Consider the following 26,547-nt stretch of genomic DNA (forward strand, 5'->3'; position numbering starts at 1 on the left):
AAAATGTGTTGCTGGAAAAGCGCAGGTCAGGCAGCATCCAGGGAACAGGAGAATCGACGTTTCGGGCATAAGCCCTTCTTCAGAATTCCTGAAGGGCTTATGCCCGAAACGTCGATTTTCCTGTTCCCTGGATACTGCCTGACCTGCTGCGCTTTTCCAGCAACACATTTTCAGCTCTGTCCCTATCCTGGGAATAGGGTCACAGTGGGCTGAACAGAAATTCTCTGAATTAAGATGAGGAATACAGGCATTTAACGAATCCCCTTCATGGTTTCACAGGGAGCTCAAGGCGGAGGCCACCTGTACGTTACGTACCATTTCCTAGGGTTCCTGCGTTGATACCGAAGGGGTTCGATACAGGCTGTGTCGTCTGGTTTGTGCTGTTCCCTCCCTCACTACCTGAGCCGGTAGCTGGGGAGGCCGGTGAGGTTGGCACCCAGGGATTCGGTAAAGGTTCCCTGTTCTCTGTTCGGGACGGCTGGGCATTACTGTCGGAACCTCCACCCAATGCTGTGAACGGGTTACCGCCAAACTGGAGAAAGGCAAAATACAAAAAACGAAGAGAGGACGTTTTATCATGAGTCGGGATCCTGCATCAATTAGGTCAGGAAACGTAAATAACATCCGAACAACCCCTTCAGTGAAATCAGCACAATGATTCCAATGGGAACTGGAAAGGGGGTTTAAAAACATTAACATCTTGAAACTGATCCTAATTAAGCACAATACAGCATCTACATATCATGGTATCACAGTGACAGACCCGTCCCCACCAGTACTGTACCCCAGTGTTATACAGTGACAGACCCGTCCCCACCAGTACTGTACCCCAGTGTTATACAGGGACAGACCCGTCCCCACCAGTACTGTACCCCAGTGTTATACAGTGACAGACCCGTCCCCACCAGTACTGTACCCCAGTGTTATACAGTGACAGACCCGTCCCCACCAGTACTGTACCCCAGTGTTATACAGGGACAGACCCGTCCCCACCAGTACTGTACCCCAGTGTTATACAGGGACAGACCCGTCCCCACCAGTACTGTACCCCAGTGTTATACAGTGACAGACCCGTCCCCACCAGTACTGTACCCCAGTGTTATACAGTGACAGACCAGTACCAACCAGTACTGTACCCCAGTGTTATACAGGGACAGACCCGTCCTCACCAGTACTGTACCCCAGTGTTATACAGGGACAGACCCGTCCCCACCAGTACTGTACCCCAGTGTTATACAGGGACAGACCCGTCCACACCAGTACTGTACCCCAGTGTTATACAGGGACAGACCCGTCCCCACCAGTACTGTACCCCAGTGTTATACAGGGACAGACCCGTCCCCACCAGTACTGTACCCCAGTGTTATACAGGGACAGACCTGTCCCCACCAGTACTGCACCCCAGTGTTACACAGGGACAGACCTGTCCCCACCAGTACTGTACCCCAGTGTTACACAGGGACAGACCTGTCCCCACCAGTACTGTACCCCAGTGTTATACAGGGACAGACCCGTCCCCACCAGTACTGTACCCCAGTGTTATACAGGGACAGACCTGTCCCCACCAGTACTGTACCCCAGTGTTATACAGGGACAGACCCGTCCCCACCAGTACTGTACCCCAGTGTTATACAGGGACAGACCCGTCCTCACCAGTACTGTACCCCAGTGTTATACAGTGACAGACCCGTCCCCACCAGTACTGTACCCCAGTGTTATACAGTGACAGACCCGTCCCCACCAGTACTGTACCCCAGTGTTATACAGGGACAGACCCGTCCCCACCAGTACTGTACCCCAGTGTTATACAGGGACAGACCCGTCCCCACCAGTACTGTACCCCAGTATTATACAGGGACAGACCCGTCCCTACCAGTACTGTACCCCAGTGTTATACAGGGACAGACCCGTCCTCACCAGTACTGTACCCCAGTGTTATACAGGGACAGACCCGTCCCCACCAGTACTGTACCCCAGTGTTATACAGGGACAGACCCGTCCCCACCAGTACTGTACCCCAGTGTTATACAGGGACAGACCCGTCCCCACCAGTACTGTACCCCCGTGTTATACAGGGACAGACCCGTCCCCACCAGTACTGTACCCCAGTGTTATACAGGGACAGACCCGTCCTCACCAGTACTGTACCCCAGTGTTATACAGGGACAGACCCATCCCCACCAGTACTGTACCCCAGTGTTATACAGGGACAGACCCGTCCCCACCAGTACTGTACCCCAGTGTTATACAGGGACAGACCCGTCCCCACCAGTACCGTACCCCAGTGTTATACCGGGACAGACCCGTCCCCACCAGTACTGTACCCCAGTGTTATACAGGGACAGACCCGTGCCCACCAGTACTGTACCCCAGTGTTATACAGGGACAGACCCGTCCTCACCAGTACTGTACCCCAGTGTTACACAGGGACAGACCCGTCCCCACCAGTACTGTACCCCAGTGTAATCCAGCGACAGACCGGTCCCCACCAGTACTGTACCCCAGTGTTACACAGGGACAGACCAGTCCCCACCAGTACTGTACCCCAGTGTTATACAGGGACAGACCCGTCCCCACCAGTACTGTACCCCAGTGTTATACAGGGACAGACCAGTCCCCACCAGTACTGTACCCCAGTGTTATACAGTGACAGACCCGTCCCCACCAGTACTGTACCCCAGTGTTATACAGGGACAGACCTGTCCCCACCAGTACTGTACCCCAGTGTTATACAGGGACAGACCCGTCCCCACCAGTACTGTACCCCAGTGTAATCCAGCGACAGACCCGTCCCCACCAGTACTGTACCCCAGTGTTACACAGGGACAGACCAGTCCCCACCAGTACTGTACCCCAGTGTTATACAGGGACAGACCCGTCCCCACCAGTACTGTACCCCAGTGTTATACAGTGACAGACCTGTCCCCACCAGTACTGTACCCCAGTGTTACACAGGGACAGACCAGTCCCCACCAGTACTGTACCCCAGTGTTATACAGGGACAGACCCGTCCCCACCAGTACTGCACCCCAGTGTTATACAGGGACAGACCCGTCCCCACCAGTACTGTACCCCAGTGTTACACAGGGACAGACCAGTCCCCACCAGTACTGTACCCCAGTGTTATACAGGGACAGACCCGTCCCCACCAGTACTGCACCCCAGTGTTATACAGCGACAGGCCCGTCCCCACCAGTACTGTACCCCAGTGTTACACAGGGACAGACCAGTCCCCACCAGTACTGTACCCCAGTGTTATACAGTGACAGACCCGTCCTCACCAGTACTGTACCCCAGTGTTATATAGTGACAGACCCGTCCCCACCAGTACTGTACCCCAGTGTTATATAGTGACAGACCCGTCCCCACCAGTACCGTACCCCAGTGTTATATAGTGACAGACCCGTCCCCACCAATACAGTACCCCAGTGTTATACAGGGACAGACCCATCCCCACCAGTACTGTACCCCAGTGTTATACAGTGACAGACCCGTCCCTACCAGTACTGTACCCCAGTGTTATACAGGGACAGACCCGTCCCCACCAGTACTGTACCCAAGTGTTATACAGGGACAGACCCATCCTGACCAGTACTGTACCCCAGTGTTATACAGGGACAGACCCATCCACCACCAGTACTGTACCCCAGTGTTATACAGCGACAGACCCATCCCCACCAGTACTGTACCCCAGTGTTACACAGTGACAGACCCGTCCCCACCAGTACTGTACCCCAGTGTTACACAGGGACAGACCCATCCCCACCACTACTGTACCCCAGTGTTATACAGGGACAGACCCGTCCCGACCAGTGCTGTACCCCAGTGTTATACAGCGACAGACCCATCCCCACCAGTACTGTACCCCAGTGTTATATAGTGACAGACCCGTCCCCACCAGTACTGTACCCCAGTGTTATGCAGGGACAGACCCATCCCCACCAGTACTGTACCCCAGTGTTATACAGTGACAGACCCGTCCCCACCAGTACTGTACCCCAGTGTTATATAGTGACAGACCCGTCCCCACCAGTACTGTACCCCAGTGTTATGCAGGGACAGACCCATCCCCACCAGTACTGTACCCCAGTGTTATACAGTGACAGACCCGTCCCCACCAGTACTGTACCCCAGTGTTATATAGTGACAGACCCGTCCCCACCAGTACTGTACCCCAGTGTTATGCAGGGACAGACCCATCCCCACCAGTACTGTACCCCAGTGTTATACAGTAACAGACCCGTCCCCACCAGTACTGTACCCCAGTGTTATACAGCGACAGACCCGTCCCCACCAGTACTGTACCCCAGTGTTACACAGGGACAGACCCATCCACACCAGTACCGTACCCCAGTGTTATACAGGGACAGACCCGTCCCCACCAGTACCGTACCCGTGTTATACAGCGACAGACCCATCCCCACCAGTACTGTACCCCAGTGTTATACAGGGACAGACCCGTCCCCACCAGTACTGTACCCCAGTGTTATACAGGGACAGACCCGTCCCCACCAGTACTGTACCCCAGTGTTATACAGGGACAGACCCGTCCCCACCAGTACTGTACCCCAGTGTTATACAGTGACAGACCCATCCCCACCAGTACTGTACCCCAGTATTATACAGCGACAGACCTGTCCCCACCAATACTGCACCCCAGTGTTATACAGGGACAGACACGACCCCACCAGTACCGTACCCCAGTGTTATACAGCGACAGACCTATCCTCACCAGTACTGTACCCCAGTGTTATACAGCGACAGACCCGCCCCCACCAGTACCGTACCCCAGTGTTATGCAGCGACAGACCCATCCCCACCAGTACTGTACCCCAGTGTTATACAGGGACAGACCCGTCCCCACCAGTACCGTACCCCAGTGTTATCCAGCGACAGACCTATCCCCACCAGTAGTGTACCTGTGAATGTTACGAAGAGCCCCAGCCCCTGCCTGCAGCATTGCGCAGATCTCTGGACATGTGTAGCTACCTGTTCTCTGGCTGCGCTGAACATGGGCTCCTGAATGTCAGTGTACATGCGTCGCAGGGCGTTGTAGCCACCGGGGATGCTCTCGAGGTTGCTGAGCGCCCGGTCCTGATTCCTCATCATCTCCTGCATCATGGCTGGATTGCGGGCCAGTTCCATCGTCTGTGGGGTGGTTTGGGGGGGGGGAGAAATGAGTTAGAAAGACACCTGGCGAGAGCTGCACCAGCTTAAAACAGAGCCTTCGAGCATTGGAAAGAACACTCAGATGCAACAGAGACAGCTGGAGCTCGGTCTCCCAGCAGCCGCCATCCTCTCACCCCAAGCAATCAGCCAGCCTTCACCTCAGTAATGGGAGGCTGAAAACAAACGTGGACTAACCAAAAGACCAAAAAAAACCCAAGTCTTCATTTCACTGACTCACAGTCTGGCACAAAGGAACGTGGATGAGGAAGATCAGCTGGCCTCCCCTTTCCCTCGTGTTGGCCCAGCAGTTGAGTGTTGTACTGGGGGAAATGGTGCAGCCCTGTGTCAATGCCAGCGGATGTTCCTGACTCTCTCACAGCACGTTCCTGATCCCGCAAGTGAGCTGCCTCACCCCACACGCCCGCCCACGTTAATACCAGCAAAGTCTTTTTTTAATGTAATGGTCTGAAAGGGAGTGAATCAGAACTAAGCAGGAATTGCAACTGCAAAGCCCGTGTGCTTTGTGCAAGTGATCGTCTGCATCCTGCTCAATCACAGCCAGGCACAGCTGTAAGCACAGCCAATATCATTTCAGCAAAACACCTCGCGTTTGCTGTTGCTGCCTTGCAGATCTGCACAGAACTGTGTGGTAGACAGCTTTTCAACTGTACTGCACACACGTGGCAATGAGACCATGGGAGCCCGAAGGGGGCTGTGCAGAACGCTTCTCACCTTCCCCACAATGCGTTGGGACGACGGACAGCAGGGGCACACAGGGAGGGAGGACACAAAATGGGACATGGTCTAGGAGGCAGGAAGAGGCACAGGGGCTGGCGGGTACATAGAGGGTTACACAGGGACGAGTGCAGGAGTGGAGGGATGGGCAGCAAGTCCGTGACTCGAGGGAGGTTTCCTTCAGAGACCACGGCTGCACAGATCCACACGCGCCCGTTTCCCGATGTGAGGTTTGGTGGCTCAGACCCACCCTCATTCACAGAGGAGCTTCGACAAGGGGACCGCCGTGTTCCTTCACCTGTCTCATGAGCTCGGGGTTGTTCAGCATGTGGCTGATCTCGGGGTTCCTCTCCATCAGCTGCTGCATCTGTGGGTTGGCCATGATCATCTGCCTCATCAGGTCCGGGTTCGACATCATGTTCTGTACAAAAGGGTTCTCCATGATCTGCGCCAGCATGTCTGGGTTCGACATCAGCTGCCGCTGCATCTGTTGCTGCAGCTCCATGAAGTTTGCCGAGCCCATTCCCAGGCTCCCGAGTCCCGGAATACCACCGAAACCAGCTGCAAAAACGATAACAAAACTGTTTGCAGGGGACATGCTCATTCCAACCTTTCAGCCCCTTCATGCCGTGCTATCGTCGCTGCTCCAGACCAGCCTCCCCCCACCATCCTTCCCACATCTCCTCTGTCCCTTTAGCTTTCTAACCTTGTGTGTTTATCCAACCTTGCCCCAGAATGCATCGCTGATCTTCATCCTGACCACTCCCCGTGGGGGCAAGTCCCACATGACCTCCCCCACTTCCTGGGGAGCAAATCCCATGTTCATCAGCATGTCCAATTCTGCCCCAGTGCACAGTTCAGGAGAAATCTGGGATTAACAGTCAGCAGAAGGGAGACTCGCCTGTTCGCAGCTTTTCCTCCTTGTGGGTCCTGACCACTACTGCCAAAATTGGCACCAAATCTCTCTCAGCTTCATCACATTTGTACATCTCTCACCCAGTACCCTCCCATAGGGGTCTTAGTCATGCAGTCATACAGCACCGAAACAGACCCTTCAGCCAAACCAGTCCGTGCTGACCCCCATCCTATACTAAACTTGTCCCATCTGCCTGCGCTTGGCCGATATCCCTCCAAACATTTCTTATTCATTGACTTATCCAAATGTATTTTAAACATTGTAACTGCACCCACCACTTCCTCTGGAAGGTCATTCCACACATGAACCCACTCGGTACCCTCACGTTTTTAAAAACATTTTTAAGGTGAAAGGAGAAAGTATGTCCCCAGCCTTGAGATCCCCCATCTGAGGGAAAACACCCGCCGTTCCCCTTATCCATGCCCGTCAGGGTTTTATAAATCAGCCCTCAGCCTATCAAAATAGCAGAGCTGTGAAGAGATGCAAACCTTACATAATACAGATGGGGAGGAGGTAGACGTTCCTGTTGGGGTCACAGTGCTTGGCACACTGTTCGTGCTGGTGACCATGCCGGTGGAGGGTTCTGGTCTTGTGGTGGTCTCCTCGGTGCTGGGGACACTGGATGATGTCGAGGGTTGCGTGCTGGAGTCCTGAAGCCTGGCAAGGCAAAGTGAAAACCACAGCGTCACGATGGAGCGGAGAACAGATCCGTAGCGAACAAGGTTCAGGCGAGTGACGGGTATCAACTCTCCCTCACTCCACCCAGTTGGGAGGTTACAAGCAGCACCAGACACCAGACAGCACAGTGCACCGAGCAGGACAAACAAGGTAAAATGAGGATAGTCAGGAAGGCAGTTCACTAAATCTTTACCTGCCAAGACTTCCATCAAATGCTCTCAGCACAGGGACAGCAACAGCATGAGGTTAGACACAGAGTTAAACTCCATCCACACTGTCCCCCAACCCAAAAAGAAAATCAAACACTCCCAGGACAGGGACAGCACAGGGTTACATACAGAGTAAAGCTCCCTCGACACTGCACCCAAACACTTCCAGGACAGGGACAGCACGGGGTTACATACAGAGTAAAGCTCCCTCGACACTGCACCCAAACACTCCCAGGACAGGGACAGCTCAGGGTTACATACAGAGTAAAGCTCCCTCGACACTGCACCCAAACACTTCCAGGACAGGGACAGCACGGGGTTACATACAGAGTAAAGCTCCCTCGACACTGCACCCAAACACTTCCAGGACAGGGACAGCACGGGGTTACATACAGAGTAAAGCTCCCTCGACACTGCACCCAAACACTTCCAGGACAGGGACAGCACTGGGTTACATACAGAGTAAAGCTCCCTCGACACTGCACCCAAACACTTCCAGGACAGGGACAGCTCAGGGTTACATACAGAGTAAAGCTCCCTCGACACTGCACCCAAACACTTCCAGGACAGGGACAGCACGGGGTTACATACAGAGTAAAGCTCCCTCGACACTGCACCCAAACACTTCCAGGACAGGGACAGCACTGGGTTACATACAGAGTAAAGCTCCCTCGACACTGCACCCAAACACTTCCAGGACAGGGACAGCACAGGGTTACATACAGAGTAAAGCTCCCTCGACACTGCACCCAAACACTTCCAGGACAGGGACAGCACAGGGTTACATACAGAGTAAAGCTCCCTCGACACTGCACCCAAACACTTCCAGGACAGGGACAGCACAGGGTTACATACAGAGTAAAGCTCCCTCGACACTGCACCCAAACACTTCCAGGACAGGGACAGCACAGGGTTACATACAGAGTAAAGCTCCCTCGACACTGCACCCAAACACTTCCAGGACAGGGACAGCACGGGGTTACATACAGAGTAAAGCTCCCTCGACACTGCGCCCAAACACTTCCAGGACAGGGACAGTACGGGGTTACATACAGAGTAAAGCTCCCTCGACACTGCACCCAAACACTTCCAGGACAGGGACAGCACGGGGTTACATACAGAGTAAAGCTCCCTCGACACTGCACCCAAACACTTCCAGGACAGGGACAGCACAGGGTTACATACAGAGTAAAGCTCCCTCGACACTGCACCCAAACACTTCCAGGACAGGGACAACACGGGGTTACATACAGAGTAAAGCTCCCTCGACACTGCACCCAAACACTTCCAGGACAGGGACAGTACGGGGTTACATACAGAGTAAAGCTCCCTCGACACTGCACCCAAACACTTCCAGGACAGGGACAGCACAGGGTTACATACAGAGTAAAGCTCCCTCGACACTGCACCCAAACACTTCCAGGACAGGGACAGCACAGGGTTACATACAGAGTAAAGCTCCCTCGACACTGCGCCCAAACACTTCCAGGGACAGGGACAGTACAGGGTTACATACAGAGTAAAGCTCCCTCGACACTGCACCCAAACACTTCCAGGACAGGGTCAGTACGGGGTTACATACAGAGTAAAGCTCCCTCGACACTGCACCCAAACACTTCCAGGACAGGGACAGCACAGGGTTACATACAGAGTAAAGCTCCCTCGACACTGCACCCAAACACTTCCAGGACAGGGACAACACGGGGTTACATACAGAGTAAAGCTCCCTCGACACTGCACCCAAACACTTCCAGGGCAGGGACAGTACGGGGTTACATACAGAGTAAAGCTCCCTCGACACTGCACCCAAACACTTCCAGGGCAGGGACAGTACGGGGTTACATACAGAGTAAAGCTCCCTCGACACTGCACCCAAACACTTCCAGGACAGGGACAGTACGGGGTTACATACAGAGTAAAGCTCCCTCGACACTGCACCCAAACACTTCCAGGACAGGGACAGCTCAGGGTTACATACAGAGTAAAGCTCCCTCGACACTGCACCCAAACACTTCCAGGACAGGGACAGCTCAGGGTTACATACAGAGTAAAGCTCCCTCGACACTGCACCCAAACACTTCCAGGACAGGGACAGCTCAGGGTTACATACAGAGTAAAGCTCCCTCGACACTGCACCCAAACACTTCCAGGACAGGGACAGCACAGGGTTACATACAGAGTAAAGCTCCCTCGACACTGCACCCAAACACTTCCAGGACAGGGACAGCACAGGGTTACATACAGAGTAAAGCTCCCTCGACACTGCACCCAAACACTTCCAGGACAGGGACAACACAGGGTTACATACAGAGTAAAGCTCCCTCGACACTGCACCCAAACACTTCCAGGACAGGGACAGTACAGGGTTACATACAGAGTAAAGCTCCCTCGACACTGCACCCAAACACTTCCAGGACAGGGACAGTACGGGGTTACATACAGAGTAAAGCTCCCTCGACACTGCACCCAAACACTTCCAGGACAGGGACTGCAAGGGGTTACATACAGAGTAAAGCTCCCTCGACACTGCACCCAAACACTTCCAGGACAGGGACAGTACGGGGTTACATACAGAGTAAAGCTCCCTCGACACTGCACCCAAACACTTCCAGGACAGGGACAGCACAGGGTTACATACAGAGTAAAGCTCCCTCGACACTGCACCCAAACACTTCCAGGACAGGGACAGCACAGGGTTACATACAGAGTAAAGCTCCCTCGACACTGCACCCAAACACTTCCAGGACAGGGACAGCACAGGGTTACATACAGAGTAAAGCTCCCTCGACACTGCACCCAAACACTTCCAGGACCGGGACAGCACGGGGTTACATACAGAGTAAAGCTCCCTCGACACTGCACCCAAACACTTCCAGGATAGGACCAGCACAGGGTTACATACAGAGTAAAGCTCCCTCGACACTGCACCCAAACACTTCCAGGATAGGGACAGCACAGGGTTACATACAGAGTAAAGCTCCCTCGACACTGCACCCAAACACTTCCAGGACAGGGACAGTACGGGGTTACATACAGAGTAAAGCTCCCTCGACACTGCACCCAAACACTCCCAGGACAGGGACAGCACAGGGTTACATACAGAGTAAAGCTCCCTCGACACTGCACCCAAACACTTCCAGGACAGGGACAGCTCAGGGTTACATACAGAGTAAAGCTCCCTCGACACTGCACCCAAACACTTCCAGGACAGGGACAGTACGGGGTTACATACAGAGTAAAGCTCCCTCGACACTGCACCCAAACACTTCCAGGATAGGACCAGCACAGGGTTACATACAGAGTAAAGCTCCCTCGACACTGCACCCAAACACTTCCAGGACAGGGACAGCACAGGGTTACATACAGAGTAAAGCTCCCTCGACACTGCGCCCAAACACTTCCAGGATAGGGACAGCACAGGGTTACATACAGAGTAAAGCTCCCTCGACACTGCACCCAAACACTTCCAGGACAGGGACAGTACGGGGTTACATACAGAGTAAAGCTCCCTCGACACTGCACCCAAACACTTCCAGGACAGGGACAGCACAGGGTTACATACAGAGTAAAGCTCCCTCGACACTGCACCCAAACACTTCCAGGATAGGACCAGCACAGGGTTACATACAGAGTAAAGCTCCCTCGACACTGCACCCAAACACTTCCAGGACAGGGACAGCTCAGGGTTACATACAGAGTAAAGCTCCCTCGACACTGCACCCAAACACTTCCAGGACAGGGACAGCACAGGGTTACATACAGAGTAAAGCTCCCTCGACACTGCACCCAAACACTTCCAGGGCAGGGACAGCACGGGGTTACATACAGAGTAAAGCTCCCTCGACACTGCACCCAAACACTTCCAGGACAGGGACAGCACAGGGTTACATACAGAGTAAAGCTCCCTCGACACTGCACCCAAACACTTCCAGGACAGGGACAGCACAGGGTTACATACAGAGTAAAGCTCCCTCGACACTGCACCCAAACACTTCCAGGACAGGGACAGCACAGGGTTACATACAGAGTAAAGCTCCCTCGACACTGCACCCAAACACTTCCAGGATAGGACCAGCACAGGGTTACATACAGAGTAAAGCTCCCTCGACACTGCACCCAAACACTTCCAGGACAGGGACAGTACGGGGTTACATACAGAGTAAAGCTCCCTCGACACTGCACCCAAACACTTCCAGGACAGGGACAGCACAGGGTTACATACAGAGTAAAGCTCCCTCGACACTGCACCCAAACACTTCCAGGACAGGGACAGCACAGGGTTACATACAGAGTAAAGCTCCCTCGACACTGCACCCAAACACTTCCAGGACAGGGACAGCACAGGGTTACATACAGAGTAAAGCTCCCTCGACACTGCACCCAAACACTTCCAGGACAGGGACAGCACAGGGTTACATACAGAGTAAAGCTCCCTCGACACTGCACCCAAACACTTCCAGGACAGGGACAGCACAGGGTTACATACAGAGTAAAGCTCCCTCGACACTGCACCCAAACACTTCCAGGATAGGACCAGCACAGGGTTACATACAGAGTAAAGCTCCCTCGACACTGCACCCAAACACTTCCAGGACAGGGACAGTACGGGGTTACATACAGAGTAAAGCTCCCTCGACACTGCACCCAAACACTTCCAGGATAGGGACAGCACAGGGTTACATACAGAGTAAAGCTCCCTCGACACTGCACCCAAACACTTCCAGGACAGGGACAGTACGGGGTTACATACAGAGTAAAGCTCCCTCGACACTGCACCCAAACACTTCCAGGACAGGGTCAGTACGGGGTTACATACAGAGTAAAGCTCCCTCGACACTGCACCCAAACACTTCCAGGATAGGGACAGCACAGGGTTACATACAGAGTAAAGCTCCCTCGACACTGCACCCAAACACTTCCAGGACAGGGACAGTACAGGGTTACATACAGAGTAAAGCTCCCTCGACACTGCACCCAAACACTTCCAGGACAGGGACAGCACAGGGTTACATACAGAGTAAAGCTCCCTCGACACTGCACCCAAACACTCCCAGGACAGGGACAGCTCAGGGTTACATACAGAGTAAAGCTCCCTCGACACTGCACCCAAACTCTTCCAGGACAGGGACAGCTCAGGGTTACATACAGAGTAAAGCTCCCTCGACACTGCACCCAAACTCTTCCAGGACAGGGACAGCTCAGGGTTACATACAGAGTAAAGCTCCCTCGACACTGCACCCAAACACTTCCAGGACAGGGACAGCTCAGGGTTACATACAGAGTAAAGCTCCCTCGACACTGCACCCAAACACTTCCAGGACAGGGACAGCACAGGGTTACATACAGAGTAAAGCTCCCTCGACACTGCACCCAAACACTTCCAGGGCAGGGACAGCACGGGGTTACATACAGAGTAAAGCTCCCTCGACACTGCACCCAAACACTTCCAGGATAGGACCAGCACAGGGTTACATACAGAGTAAAGCTCCCTCGACACTGCACCCAAACACTTCCAGGACAGGGACAGTACGGGGTTACATACAGAGTAAAGCTCCCTCGACACTGCACCCAAACACTTCCAGGACAGGGACAGCACAGGGTTACATACAGAGTAAAGCTCCCTCGACACTGCACCCAAACACTTCCAGGACAGGGACAGCACAGGGTTACATACAGAGTAAAGCTCCCTCGACACTGCACCCAAACACTTCCAGGACAGGGACAGCACAGGGTTACATACAGAGTAAAGCTCCCTCGACACTGCACCCAAACACTTCCAGGACAGGGACAGCACAGGGTTACATACAGAGTAAAGCTCCCTCGACACTGCACCCAAACACTTCCAGGACAGGGACAGCACAGGGTTACATACAGAGTAAAGCTCCCTCGACACTGCACCCAAACACTTCCAGGATAGGACCAGCACAGGGTTACATACAGAGTAAAGCTCCCTCGACACTGCACCCAAACACTTCCAGGACAGGGACAGTACGGGGTTACATACAGAGTAAAGCTCCCTCGACACTGCACCCAAACACTTCCAGGATAGGGACAGCACAGGGTTACATACAGAGTAAAGCTCCCTCGACACTGCACCCAAACACTTCCAGGACAGGGACAGTACGGGGTTACATACAGAGTAAAGCTCCCTCGACACTGCACCCAAACACTTCCAGGACAGGGTCAGTACGGGGTTACATACAGAGTAAAGCTCCCTCGACACTGCACCCAAACACTTCCAGGATAGGGACAGCACAGGGTTACATACAGAGTAAAGCTCCCTCGACACTGCACCCAAACACTTCCAGGACAGGGACAGTACAGGGTTACATACAGAGTAAAGCTCCCTCGACACTGCACCCAAACACTTCCAGGACAGGGACAGCACAGGGTTACATACAGAGTAAAGCTCCCTCGACACTGCACCCAAACACTCCCAGGACAGGGACAGCTCAGGGTTACATACAGAGTAAAGCTCCCTCGACACTGCACCCAAACTCTTCCAGGACAGGGACAGCTCAGGGTTACATACAGAGTAAAGCTCCCTCGACACTGCACCCAAACTCTTCCAGGACAGGGACAGCTCAGGGTTACATACAGAGTAAAGCTCCCTCGACACTGCACCCAAACACTTCCAGGACAGGGACAGCTCAGGGTTACATACAGAGTAAAGCTCCCTCGACACTGCACCCAAACACTTCCAGGACAGGGACAGCACAGGGTTACATACAGAGTAAAGCTCCCTCGACACTGCACCCAAACACTTCCAGGGCAGGGACAGCACGGGGTTACATACAGAGTAAAGCTCCCTCGACACTGCACCCAAACACTTCCAGGACAGGGACAGCACAGGGTTACATACAGAGTAAAGCTCCCTCGACACTGCACCCAAACACTTCCAGGACAGGGACAGCACAGGGTTACATACAGAGTAAAGCTCCCTCGACACTGCACCCAAACACTTCCAGGACAGGGACAGCACAGGGTTACATACAGAGTAAAGCTCCCTCGACACTGCACCCAAACACTTCCAGGACAGGGACAGCACAGGGTTACATACAGAGTAAAGCTCCCTCGACACTGCACCCAAACACTTCCAGGACAGGGACAGCACAGGGTTAGATACAGAGTAAAGCTCCCTCGACACTGCACCCAAACACTTCCAGGACAGGGACAGCACAGGGTTACATACAGAGTAAAGCTCCCTCGACACTGCACCCAAACACTTCCAGGACAGGGACAGCACAGGGTTACATACAGAGTAAAGCTCCCTCGACACTGTGGGCGGCACGGTGGCACAGTGGTTAGCACTGCTGCCTCACAGTGCCTGAGACCCGGGTTCAATTCCCGCCTCAGGCGACTGACTGTGTGGAGTTTGCATGTTCTCCCCGTGTCTGCGTGGGTTTCCTCCGGATGCTCCGGTCTCCTCCCACAGTCCAAAAGATGTGCAGGTTAGGTGAATTGGCCACGCTAAATTGCCCGTAGTGTTATGCAAGGAGTAAATGTAGGAGTATGGGTGGGTTTCGCTTCGGCGGGTCGGTGTGGACTTGTTGGGCCGAAGGGCCTGTTTCCACACTGTAATGTAATCTAATCTAATCTAAACACTTCCAGGACAGGGACAGCACAGGGTTACATACAGAGTAAAGCTCCCTCGACACTGCACCCAAACACTTCCAGGACAGGGACAGCACGGGGTTACATACAGAGTAAAGCTCCCTCGACACTGCACCCAAACACTTCCAGGACAGGGACAGCTCCCTCGACACTGCACCCAAACACTTCCAGGACAGGGACAGCACAGGGTTACATACAGAGTAAAGCTCCCTCGACACTGCACCCAAACACTTCCAGGACAGGGACAGTACAGGGTTACATACAGAGTAAAGCTCCCTCGACACTGCACCCAAACACTTCCAGGACAGGGACAGCACAGGGTTACATACAGAGTAAAGCTCCCTCGACACTGCACCCAAACACTTCCAGGATAGGGACAGCACAGGGTTACATACAGAGTAAAGCTCCCTCGACACTGCACCCAAACACTTCCAGGACAGGGACAGCACAGGGTTACATACAGAGTAAAGCTCCCTCGACACTGCACCCAAACACTTCCAGGACAGGGACAGTACGGGGTTACATACAGAGTAAAGCTCCCTCGACACTGCACCCAAACACTTCCAGGACAGGGACAGCACAGGGTTACATACAGAGTAAAGCTCCCTCGACACTGCACCCAAACACTTCCAGGACAGGGACAGCACAGGGTTACATACAGAGTAAAGCTCCCTCGACACTGCACCCAAACACTTCCAGGACAGGGACAGCTCAGGGTTAGATACAGAGTAAAGCTCCCTCGACGCTGCACCCAAACACTTCCAGGACAGGGACAGTACGGGGTTACATACAGAGTAAAGCTCCCTCGACACTGCACCCAAACACTTCCAGGACAGGGACAGTACGGGGTTACATACAGAGTAAAGCTCCCTCGACACTGCACCCAAACACTTCCAGGACAGGGACAGCACAGGGTTACATACAGAGTAAAGCTCCCTCGACACTGCGCCCAAACACTTCCAGGACAGGGACAGCACAGGGTTACATACAGAGTAAAGCTCCCTCGACACTGCACCCAAACACTTCCAGGACAGGGACAGCACAGGGTTACATACAGAGTAAAGCTCCCTCGACACTGCGCCCAAACACTTCCAGGACAGGGACAGCACAGGGTTACATACAGAGTAAAGCTCCCTCGACACTGCACCCAAACACTTCCAGGACAGGGACAGCACAGGGTTACATACAGAGTAAAGCTCCCTCGACACTGCACCCAAACACTTCCAGGACAGGGACAGCACAGGGTTACATACAGAGTAAAGCTCCCTCGACACTGCACCCAAACACTTCCAGGACAGGGACTGCAAGGGGTTAGATACAGAGTAAAGCTTGCTCGACTTTTCTAAACTAAAGGAAAGCTCCCTGATTGCTATCAATCAATCCCAAGTGTTAGGACTAGGCCAGACCACTCAAAACATTCTTGAGCAGGCAACACAGACTATAACTTTGCAACTTGCTTAGGTTTGTGTACAGTGAAAATTACCCAGAGTGAGGTGGCTAGGTTGATTACTAGATTTTAAAAGAGACAGAAATGTATTTACCAATTTACATTATGAAACACAAAGAACAGAATAAAGAACCTCTGCAGAACTATCCAAACTAGACTTAATCATGCTGTCCCAAATGTACATAACAGTCCCAAAACGCAAACCCCCTTAAAGACCTGTAAACAAAGGGACAGATGTGGGAGAGAGGGAGAGAGAGCACGCGAGAGAGAGCGCGAGAGAGAGAGGGCGCGAGAGAGAGAGCGTCTACACTGTCCCTATCAAACACAGGACAGGATCAAACTCAAGTTAAAGCTCCCTCAACAATACTGCCCAAACACTACCAGGACAGGGATAGCTCGGGTTTAGATACTGGTGAAAGCTCCCTTCACACTGTGCCCCATCAAACACTCCCAGAGCAGGTACAGGAGAGTGACACATACAGAGTAAAGCTGCTTCTGAACTTTCTCAGTAAGCTGTATCGGCCTCACCACTGAAGACAGGCTTCCTAATGCATTAGCCAACATTCCCGTTTCATACCTGACCTATCTTGTGACCTAGGCATTTTGGGCAACTTTATGAATTGCTTTGACACTCAGCAGAAACAGGATTTGCCATGCATCCCCGAACCCAGCAACGGGACTCCCACGCAAATCGAGCGATTTAAGAAAGACTGGGAACTGGAGTTGATCGTTGCTGGTTGATTTCTAAGCATTATAGAGAATTGCAAACTCCTTCGGCTGCCCGAGGGGCACCAGGAAGAGATCCACACCAACTCTTGCCCCTGGTCTCCAGGTTCAATATACAGGCCCTTCCAGCTCGTGGCAGAAGAGACCGCCTTAGCAGGAAGCATCATTGCTGGCTTCTCAACCTTACAGCCAATGGAAATCTGGCATCGCTACCGATTTCAGTCCGCTCTCAGCCTGCACGCACACACTAATCCAGTAGCTAGCTGAAGCATTCAGGAACGTTCAGGTAGTTAATTCACCAGTTACAACAGTGTCACTTAAATCACACCACTTAACAGCACTACATCAACTTGGCTCCCACATCAGAAAAAGCACACTGGGCAATGCAGTAGCTGGATACAAAATTCACAGGCTATCACCTCAACAAAAGGTGGTGAACTCTCAGTGGTGGAACAGACTCTTTTCTCTCGAAAAGAGAAGTTTGAGGAAAAGACCTGATCGAGGTACAGTCGGTTCTGACGTAATGCGGTAGTTCCATTCTCGTGTTATAAGAAAATCGCGCAATGGGCCGCGCGCTATTCAACGTGATGGGGCTGGAATCGCATTACAGCCAACCCAGGTAAGCAAAGTTTACTGTGACGGTCTAAATCCTTCACTTGTGTTAAAGCGAATTTGTGTTGAAGAAATGTGTGTTATAGCAGAACTGACTGTATTTAAAATTCTGGAAGGGTGGACACAGAAAATGCTTCCATTGTTAGACCAGAACTTGGGAGCTGTCAGTTAAGGACAGTCACAATAAATGCAACAGGAGAAACCAGAGAGGGGGGTAACATGGAACGCGCTCACATACAGATACACTGAAAGGGGGAGCTGAATAAAGAGCATGAGGGAGAGAGGAGGAGGAGGAGTAATGTCAGCAACACTCTACATGGCCTTCATCAATCTGATCAAGGTTTCTGATTCGGTCGTCAGTTGGGAAGTGCTGTGGAAGGTCCAGTCAAACATTGGCTGTCTAGTGAAACTCATCAACATCCACCATCTCCTCCACAATAAGATGTTGGTGACTGTACTCACCAACGGTAATACAACAGAATCCTGAGGTCAAGACAGGGGTCGAGCAGGGATATGTCATCGCCCCCACCCTATTCTCCATCGTCATGCCACTGATCTTCATCTTATCAAGAACACGCTTCCTCGTGATGTGGTCATTATCTATAGGATGGACGGAAAACATTTCACCCTCAACTGGTTGAAATTACTCTGCCATCAATGCAATAATGGCTGACCATCCAACTCCGTCCCCTATCCTGTTTTCTTCCCCCATACCCTTTGACCCCTTTAGCCCCAAGAACTGTATCTAACTCCTTCTTATAAACATTCAAATCTTTGGCCTCAACCACTTTCTGTGGCAGAGAATTCCCCAGGCTCCTCACTTTCTCATCTCAGTCCTATGCGGCCACCCTCTATCCTTACGAATGTGACCCTGGTTCTGGACTCGGCGGTCATCACATACATTCTTCCTATTAGAATTTCATAGCTTTCGATGAGGTCACCGCCTCCCATCATTCTCCAGTGAGGATAGTCCTAACTGATCCAGTCTCTCTTCATACATCAGTCCTACCATCACAGGAATCAGGCTGGTAAACCTCTGTTGCACTCTCGCCACAGCTAGAACATATCTCCTCAGATAAGGAGACCAAAAAAAGCTCCAGGTGTGGTCTCACCAAGGCCGTGTATAATTGCAGGAAGAATTGGGAAAGGTGAGCTAGAGGATTGTAAAAGGAGCTGGGACAGTAATGAAAGTAGAGGGGTGGACCAGTGAGAGAAATAGCGATGTAGTGCACCACAACTCCAGAGAGATACAATCACGTCAGAGACCGGGAAGATAGAGCAGCTGATCTCAACTCAGCCCGAGTCGACACGAAAAGACAAACAGTTGCCGCCTGTCCGCTAAACAGCAGCAGCCTCTTTGGCTTGGTCCCTCCCACATCAATGCTGAGAGAATCGCGAAGGAGACAGGTGCAGCATCATCTGCAAATATGGCAGAATACCGAATGCTTCAGGGCCAGAGGGGCAGGCAGGTGAGGGGGATGCAGGACAGATGGTTCCTACTCTCAGGATTGGAGTTTGACTGAGATGAGCAGGAAAATCTTCACTCGGAGGGTGGAGCTTTGCTGGAGTTCTGTCCCCCAGAATTCACTCAGTGCACCTGTTCAAGACAGAGTTTCTGGATATTAAAGATGTCAAGGGACGGTACAAGGAAATGCCGTTGAGGTAGAAGTTCAGCCCTGGCAGAGCAGGCTCGAAGGGCTGAATGGCTCTTGGTGTCGTTATGGTGTGGGCGGGCCAGCATTTATTGCCCGGTGGGTCAACCACGTTTCTGTGGGTCTGGTGTCACTTGCAGGCCAGACCAGTCAAGGGTCCTTCCCCAAAGGTCTGCAGTGAGTCAGATCAGTTTCTCTGACAATGGTCATCATCAGGCTCTTAGTTCCAGATGTGTTTTTATTGATTTCAAATTCCACCAATTGCCATCGCATGATTGGAACCTGGGTCCCCAGAACATTACCTCACTCTCTGGATTAATAGTCTAACGACAATACCACTGGGTCACTGCCCCCCCTCCCCACCTAGTTTCTATTATCCGTACAGCAGACTGTCAGGGCTGAATGGCTTACTCCCCTCCCAGAAGCTGACCCTCCTCGGTACCACCAGCTCCATCAAAGCACTGAAGGAACATACTGCAGTCTTGAGTTTAACATGGGGCGAGGCTACTGAGGGCACGTCCCGAATATGGTACATTTCAGAGTTGACCAGATGAATCCCTCGGTGAAGGGCTTAAGCGTCGACTCTACTGCTCCTCGGGTGCTGCCTGACCGGCTGTGCTTTTCCATCGAATCCCTAGGATCGGAGTGAAGCCGGATAGCAGACGCTGGAGGACGTTGTACTAGACGCAGCTGTACTGCCTCATGAACCTTGTGCGCCCAGCTACAAGAGCAGGCCAAGCTTCAGCTTCACGGCTCGTTTAGAAAGACGCCACCACGCTTCAAGTGGCAGCCTCGAATCTGCGCTCATGTCCCTTGAGTAGGCTTGAGCCTACAAGCTGCAGTCGCTGAGGTGACAGCACTCAGCCACAGTGGCTACCAGGAAAAACACTGCGCTGGCTGAGCAGCAATTTAACAGCCAGGGTTGAGTCAATAGCAGTGTACACGGCACAAGGTGCGAGCCCTGACAAGACACACCCGCCGAGCTATCAAGAGTGGGGCACCGGAGAGGCACAAGGGCAGCCAACATTACCATGGGTCGTTGCATTTTGAGTAGGAGGTTTGAGCTACACGTTGCCTTAAAGGCTGCTTAGATATAGGGCCTGAATGAATGCTGTCAGCGTTTGGAAACTGTACAGGGGACTACTTTAAGGGAAAACAGGAAAACAACAGTCTAGAGGGAGAGATGAGAAGGAAAAACAAATATGCTAAAAAGGATGCCTTGCTTTCAGGAGAATGTTTTCAAAGAGGATTTAACGTACAACAGCGCAAAGGGCAAGGATAATACAAGAGCCAAGCAAAGATCAGATATTAGAATTTGGGATTTAAGTAATTCAGACTTTCATGGGATGGAGGCAGAGACTGTTCATACTAAACTGGAAAGCTCTGCTCACTGGTAAAACATTGTCAAGGGTGTCCAAAGAAATATTTAATGCTGTTCAAAATCAGTTTGTACCCACGAGAAGGGGAAAAGCTCCACCTCACACAAAGAAACCAGATGGGGTCACCGGACGTGGTAAGGGACAGCATAAAACTAAAAGGGCTTAAAAAAAAACAAAGGACAGGAGAGATCCCACAGAATGGGACTACAAAGGGCCCGAAAGCAGCTTAAAGCGGCTAAAAAGATTGATGAAAGCAAACTTGCAAGGGATGGAAAGGACAAGAAGAGGAGATTTTATAGTTATTATAAAAGGAAAGCAGCTGGTTAAGAGCATTATTGGCCTAGTGAAGGCAGAGAGTGGGGATATTGTCAATGACCATGGGGAAATGACAGACATGCTGAACGATTAATTTGTTTCAGTATTTACAGCACGAGATGAGGACAGTTTGCTAAAAGTCCCAAAGAAATTACAGGGAGAATCAGGGACAGGGTCTAAGTAAATCATCAAAAATGGGGAAACTAATGGGCTGAAGAGTGACAAACCCTCAGGAGCTGAGAGTTTCAATGCACAGGTGTTAAAAGCAGTAAGAGGGCACACTGCCGATGCTCTAACCATAACCTTTCAGAGTTCCCCAAATCAGGATTGGAAATTTGCTCATGTCACACTGATCTCTAAGAAGGCTGACAGAGGGAAACCAGGGGTTTACAGACCAGTTAGCCTGACATTTGTGGTGGGCAAACTGTTGGGAGTCTATAAATCAAGGATAAAGCAACTGATCACCCCAAGAAAATCAGCATGGATTCACCAAGGGTAGGTCACGCCTGACAAAAGTCAGTTTTCTTTTTGGACAAGTGACAAAGGTAAGTCTACCAATAAAATTAAGTGGACGGATGTTGTTTTATATTGATTCCTAGAAGATTCTATCAAAGGTCACTCAGAGGAGACTGTTAGCTAACATGGAACTGAAGGCAAATTAGTGGCATGGATAGCAAATCGTTGAGTGGCAGGAATTAGAGAGTAGGAATAATGGTTCAGTACTCAAATTGGCAGGACATGACATTGGTGGTGTCCTGCAGGGACCTGTGTTGGGACCTCAATTATTCAGAATATTCACTAACACCACAAAATTGGGCAGAATTGGAGGGCTGACGACAGCATAAAATTACAACAGGATATTGATAGGATTAGGTGAAAGGACAAAGCTGTGGCAGATGGGTTATAACATAAGCAGGTGAGAGATTATCTATTTCAGACCAAAAACGGGTAGATCAGGATTACTTTTTAATTATAAAAGGTACAAAATTAAAAAGTGCATGTCCAACAAGATTTGGCGATTCAGGTCCACAGCTCTTTAAAACAGCATGAACAGGTGCAGAAAATAGTCAAGGTGGTGAATGGAATGCTAGCCTGCATATCTAAAGGGCTGGAGCAGAGGGATACAGACATTACGCTGCAGTTAGACAAATCCTAGTTAGACCCCATTTCAAGTACTGTCAGCAGATCTGACCAGCACACCTTAGGAAGGATGTTTTGACCCTGCAGGAAGTTCTGTGCACGTTTGCAAGAATGATACCTGGCCTTCAGGGGTTAAGCTATGAGGGGAGATTAAACAAATCAGGCCTTTATTCTCTGGAACTTAGAAGGTTAAGGGGTGATCTAACTCAAGGTCTTCAGGATATTAACAGGGAAAGATAAGAGCGGATCAATATGAACGATTCCCAGTGGTTGAAGATTCTTGAATCAAAAGGGAATTACTGAGAATTAGGGTCAGGCAATTCAGCAGAAATGTTTGAAAATACTTTGACATGCAAAGCGTAGAGGAGGTCTAGAACGGTCTTCCTCAAATGGCAGTCAACGTGAATTCAACTGTTAAATTTAAACCTAAGGAAGAGAAATTTTTATTCAGCAAGGATACCAAGGGATTTGAGCCCAAGGCAGGCAGATGGAGTTAGGTGACAGATTAGCCATAATCTCACTGAATGGCCTACTCCCGTTCTTATAACTGCAGCCTCACCCCACTTCAAACTCTCACCTCCCAGCAGGGGAAGATCTCAATTGAAGATAAGAGTTGTGATCCCTGCGTTCAGAAAGATGGAAATGCATGCAAGCCTGGGAAAAGTATGGATTTAAATGCAAGTCAGCACTTCCCCAACAACCGCTTGAAAAGGTTGGCTGTGAGCTGTCTAACTACACCAAGCAGTCCATGGTACCACGGAAGGTGGCTTCAGTATCACTCAGCGCACACTGGATCATAAATCCTTGGAAATCGTAAACTACTCCACTGGGAAAGCAGGAATAGCTGCAATACAATCAATATTGCCACAGGCAGAGAGATTTACTCAGCATTGAATACTATGCTGTTCCCTGTCCTGGGATGGTGACAGGGTACAGGGAGTTTTACTTTGACCGTAGGGGGAACAGAGGGAGCTTTTCTCAATATCTAATTCTGTGCTGTCCCTGACCTGGGAGTGTTTGATGGAGGACACTGTAGAGAGAGCTTTATTTGGAAACTACCCGCCCTGTGCTGTCCCTATCCTGGGAGTGTTGGATCGAGGGACAGTATTGTGGGAACTTTATATCTAACCCTCTGCTGTCCCTACCCTGGGAGTGTTTGACTGGGGACATTGTAGAGAGAGCTTTATTTGGTAACTAACCACCCTGTGTTGTCCCTATCCTGGATGGGGACGGTGTTGAGTCAGCTTTAATTTCTTTAACTTTCAGTTGAAAAAAGTAGAGAGCGCTTTTCTTGTATCTAACCCTATGTGCACCTTTTTACCAAGAATGCGTCAGTCTGACTACACTCCCAAGATCAAACAACTTGCTGAATCTCAGACAGGGCGATCTAGGTGAAGGGGTCAGGGCCCTAAAAGCGCAAGAGCAAGATGACCAGAAGAGGGACACTTTGCTGTGAGCAAGCTCACTCCACCCATCATTGGAGTCCACACGAAGTCAGGAAGGGCAAGGTAAAAGGAATGAAGTCCCTCGCCCACAAACCATACCCCGTCAGCAACTTCCCCGTTGCCACATGCTATGCCACTATCTCGAGATGATTTTTTTTTTAACTGTGTCAACCATGACAGGGTCATTTCTGGGCTTGCGATTCATTGGCACAATGCAGCAAATTTCACAACCGTCACTGAACACACGCTGCTCTCTTTTACAATAGACGCAACTTCAGCTTGTCAAGTGAGGGGGGCAACTCAGTAACAGAGGGACTTGCACACACTCAGTTTGTCATCTCAATGGAATGGAAGTCAGGAGATCTTAAAAGCCCTTACCTCTGGGCTGTCTTTATTACGAGATGCACAGTGAGACCGTCTTTAATGCCATGCTGGTTGAGTGTATCTCCATCCTTCAGTATCTTCCCTGCGAATATGAGAACCAACTGTTCCTGTTTAGCTTTGAATCGTTTAGAGATTTCATTTTTAAACTGAAGGGACAAAAGAGGGGAAAAAAAAAACATAAATGGCATGCAAATGTTCTGCCCATTCAATAAGATCTCAGAATTGTTACTGCTCAGAAGGCCCATTGATTTTGCACTAGCTCTCCAAGTGGGCATTACGACTTGGTGCCATTTCCATTATCTTTTCCCATAACCTGGTTCCAGTTCAATAATCATTCAATGCCCTCTTCAACTTACAGACAGTGTCCTCCTGCATCAAACATTCCCAGGGCAGGGACAGCGCAGAGTGAGATATAAAGTTCCCACACTGTCCCCACATCAAACACTCCCAGGGCAGGGACAGCGCAGAGTGAGATATAAAGTTCCCACACTGTCCCCACATCAAACACTCCCAGGGCAGGGACGGCACAGAGTGAGATATAAAGTTCCCACACTGTCCCCACATCAAACACTCCCAGGGCAGGGACAGCACACAGAGTGAGATATAAAGTTCCCACACTGTCCCCACATCAAACACTCCCAGGGCAGGGACAGCGCAGAGTGAGATATAAAGTTCCCACACTGTCCCCACATCAAACACTCCCAGGGCAGGGACAGCACACAGAGTGAGATATAAAGTTCCCACACTGTCCCCACATCAAACACTCCCAGGGCAGGGACAGCGCAGAGTGAGATATAAAGTTCCCACACTGTCCCCACATCAAACATTCCCAGGGCAGGGACAGCACACAGAGTGAGATATAAAGTTCCCACACTGTCCCCACATCAAACACTCCCAGGGCAGGGACAGCGCAGAGTGAGATATAAAGTTCCCACACTGTCCCCACATCAAACACTCCCAGGGCAGGGACAGCACAGAGTGAGATATAAAGTTCCCACACTGTCCCCACATCAAACACTCCCAGGGCAGGGACAGCGCAGAGTGAGATATAAAGTTCCCACACTGTCCCCACATCAAACACTCCCAGGGCAGGGACAGCACACAGAGTGAGATATAAAGTTCCCACACTGTCCCCACATCAAACACTCCCAGGGCAGGGACAGCGCAGAGTGAGATATAAAGTTCCCACACTGTCCCCACATCAAACACTCCCAGGGCAGGGACAGCGCAGAGTGAGATATAAAGTTCCCACACTGTCCCCACATCAAACACTCCCAGGGCAGGGACAGCGCAGAGTGAGATATAAAGTTCCCACACTGTCCCCACATCAAACACTCCCAGGGCAGGGACAGCGCAGAGTGAGATATAAAGTTCCCACACTGTCCCCACATCAAACACTCCCAGGGCAGGGACAGCGCAGAGTGAGATATAAAGTTCCCACACTGTCCCCACATCAAACACTCCCAGGGCAGGGACAGCGCAGAGTGAGATATAAAGTTCCCACACTGTCCCCACATCAAACACTCCCAGGGCAGGGACAGCGCAGAGTGAGATATAAAGTTCCCACACTGTCCCCACATCAAACATTCCCAGGGCAGGGACAGCGCAGAGTGAGATATAAAGTTCCCACACTGTCCCCACATCAAACACTCCCAGGGCAGGGACAGCGCAGAGTGAGATATAAAGTTCCCACACTGTCCCCACATCAAACACTCCCAGGGCAGGGACAGCACAGAGTGAGATATAAAGTTCCCACACTGTCCCCACATCAAACACTCCCAGGGCAGGGACAGCACACAGAGTGAGATATAAAGTTCCCACACTGTCCCCACATCAAACACTCCCAGGGCAGGGACAGCGCAGAGTGAGATATAAAGTTCCCACACTGTCCCCACATCAAACACTCCCAGGGCAGGGACAGCACAGAGTGAGTTTTAAAGTTCCCACACTGTCCCCACATCAAACACTCCCAGGGCAGGGACAGCGCAGAGTGAGATATAAAGTTCCCACACTGTCCCCACATCAAACACTCCCAGGGCAGGGACAGCGCAGAGTGAGATATAAAGTTCCCACACTGTCCCCACATCAAACACTCCCAGGGCAGGAATAGCAGAGAGTTAGATGCT

At 51.3% G+C, this 26,547-nt stretch overlaps 1 protein-coding gene across 3 annotated transcripts in view; it reads right to left on the reverse strand.

Moving 5' to 3' along the window:
• Window positions 1–24,711, reverse strand: part of ubqln4 (ubiquilin 4) — a 37,722-nt gene extending 13,011 nt beyond the window's left edge. For all 3 annotated transcript variants that reach the window (XM_043686846.2, XM_043686844.2, XM_087984965.1), the window contains exons 1-5: window positions 24,416–24,711; window positions 7,314–7,477; window positions 6,203–6,465; window positions 4,990–5,148; window positions 316–532 (exon numbers count right to left, since the gene is read on the reverse strand). In XM_043686846.2, coding sequence (XP_043542781.2) covers window positions 316–532; window positions 4,990–5,148; window positions 6,203–6,465; window positions 7,314–7,477; window positions 24,416–24,696 — 1,084 coding nt within the window. In that variant the 5' untranslated portion in view covers window positions 24,697–24,711. The remainder of the gene's footprint in view (window positions 1–315; window positions 533–4,989; window positions 5,149–6,202; window positions 6,466–7,313; window positions 7,478–24,415) is intronic.
• Window positions 24,712–26,547: the final 1,836 nt, after the last annotated feature.

The sequence above is a fragment of the Chiloscyllium plagiosum genome, unplaced genomic scaffold (assembly GCF_037043375.1).
Source record: "Chiloscyllium plagiosum isolate Xiang-an unplaced genomic scaffold, Cpla_swu_hap1 HiC_scaffold_50, whole genome shotgun sequence".
NCBI lineage: Eukaryota > Metazoa > Chordata > Chondrichthyes > Orectolobiformes > Hemiscylliidae > Chiloscyllium > Chiloscyllium plagiosum.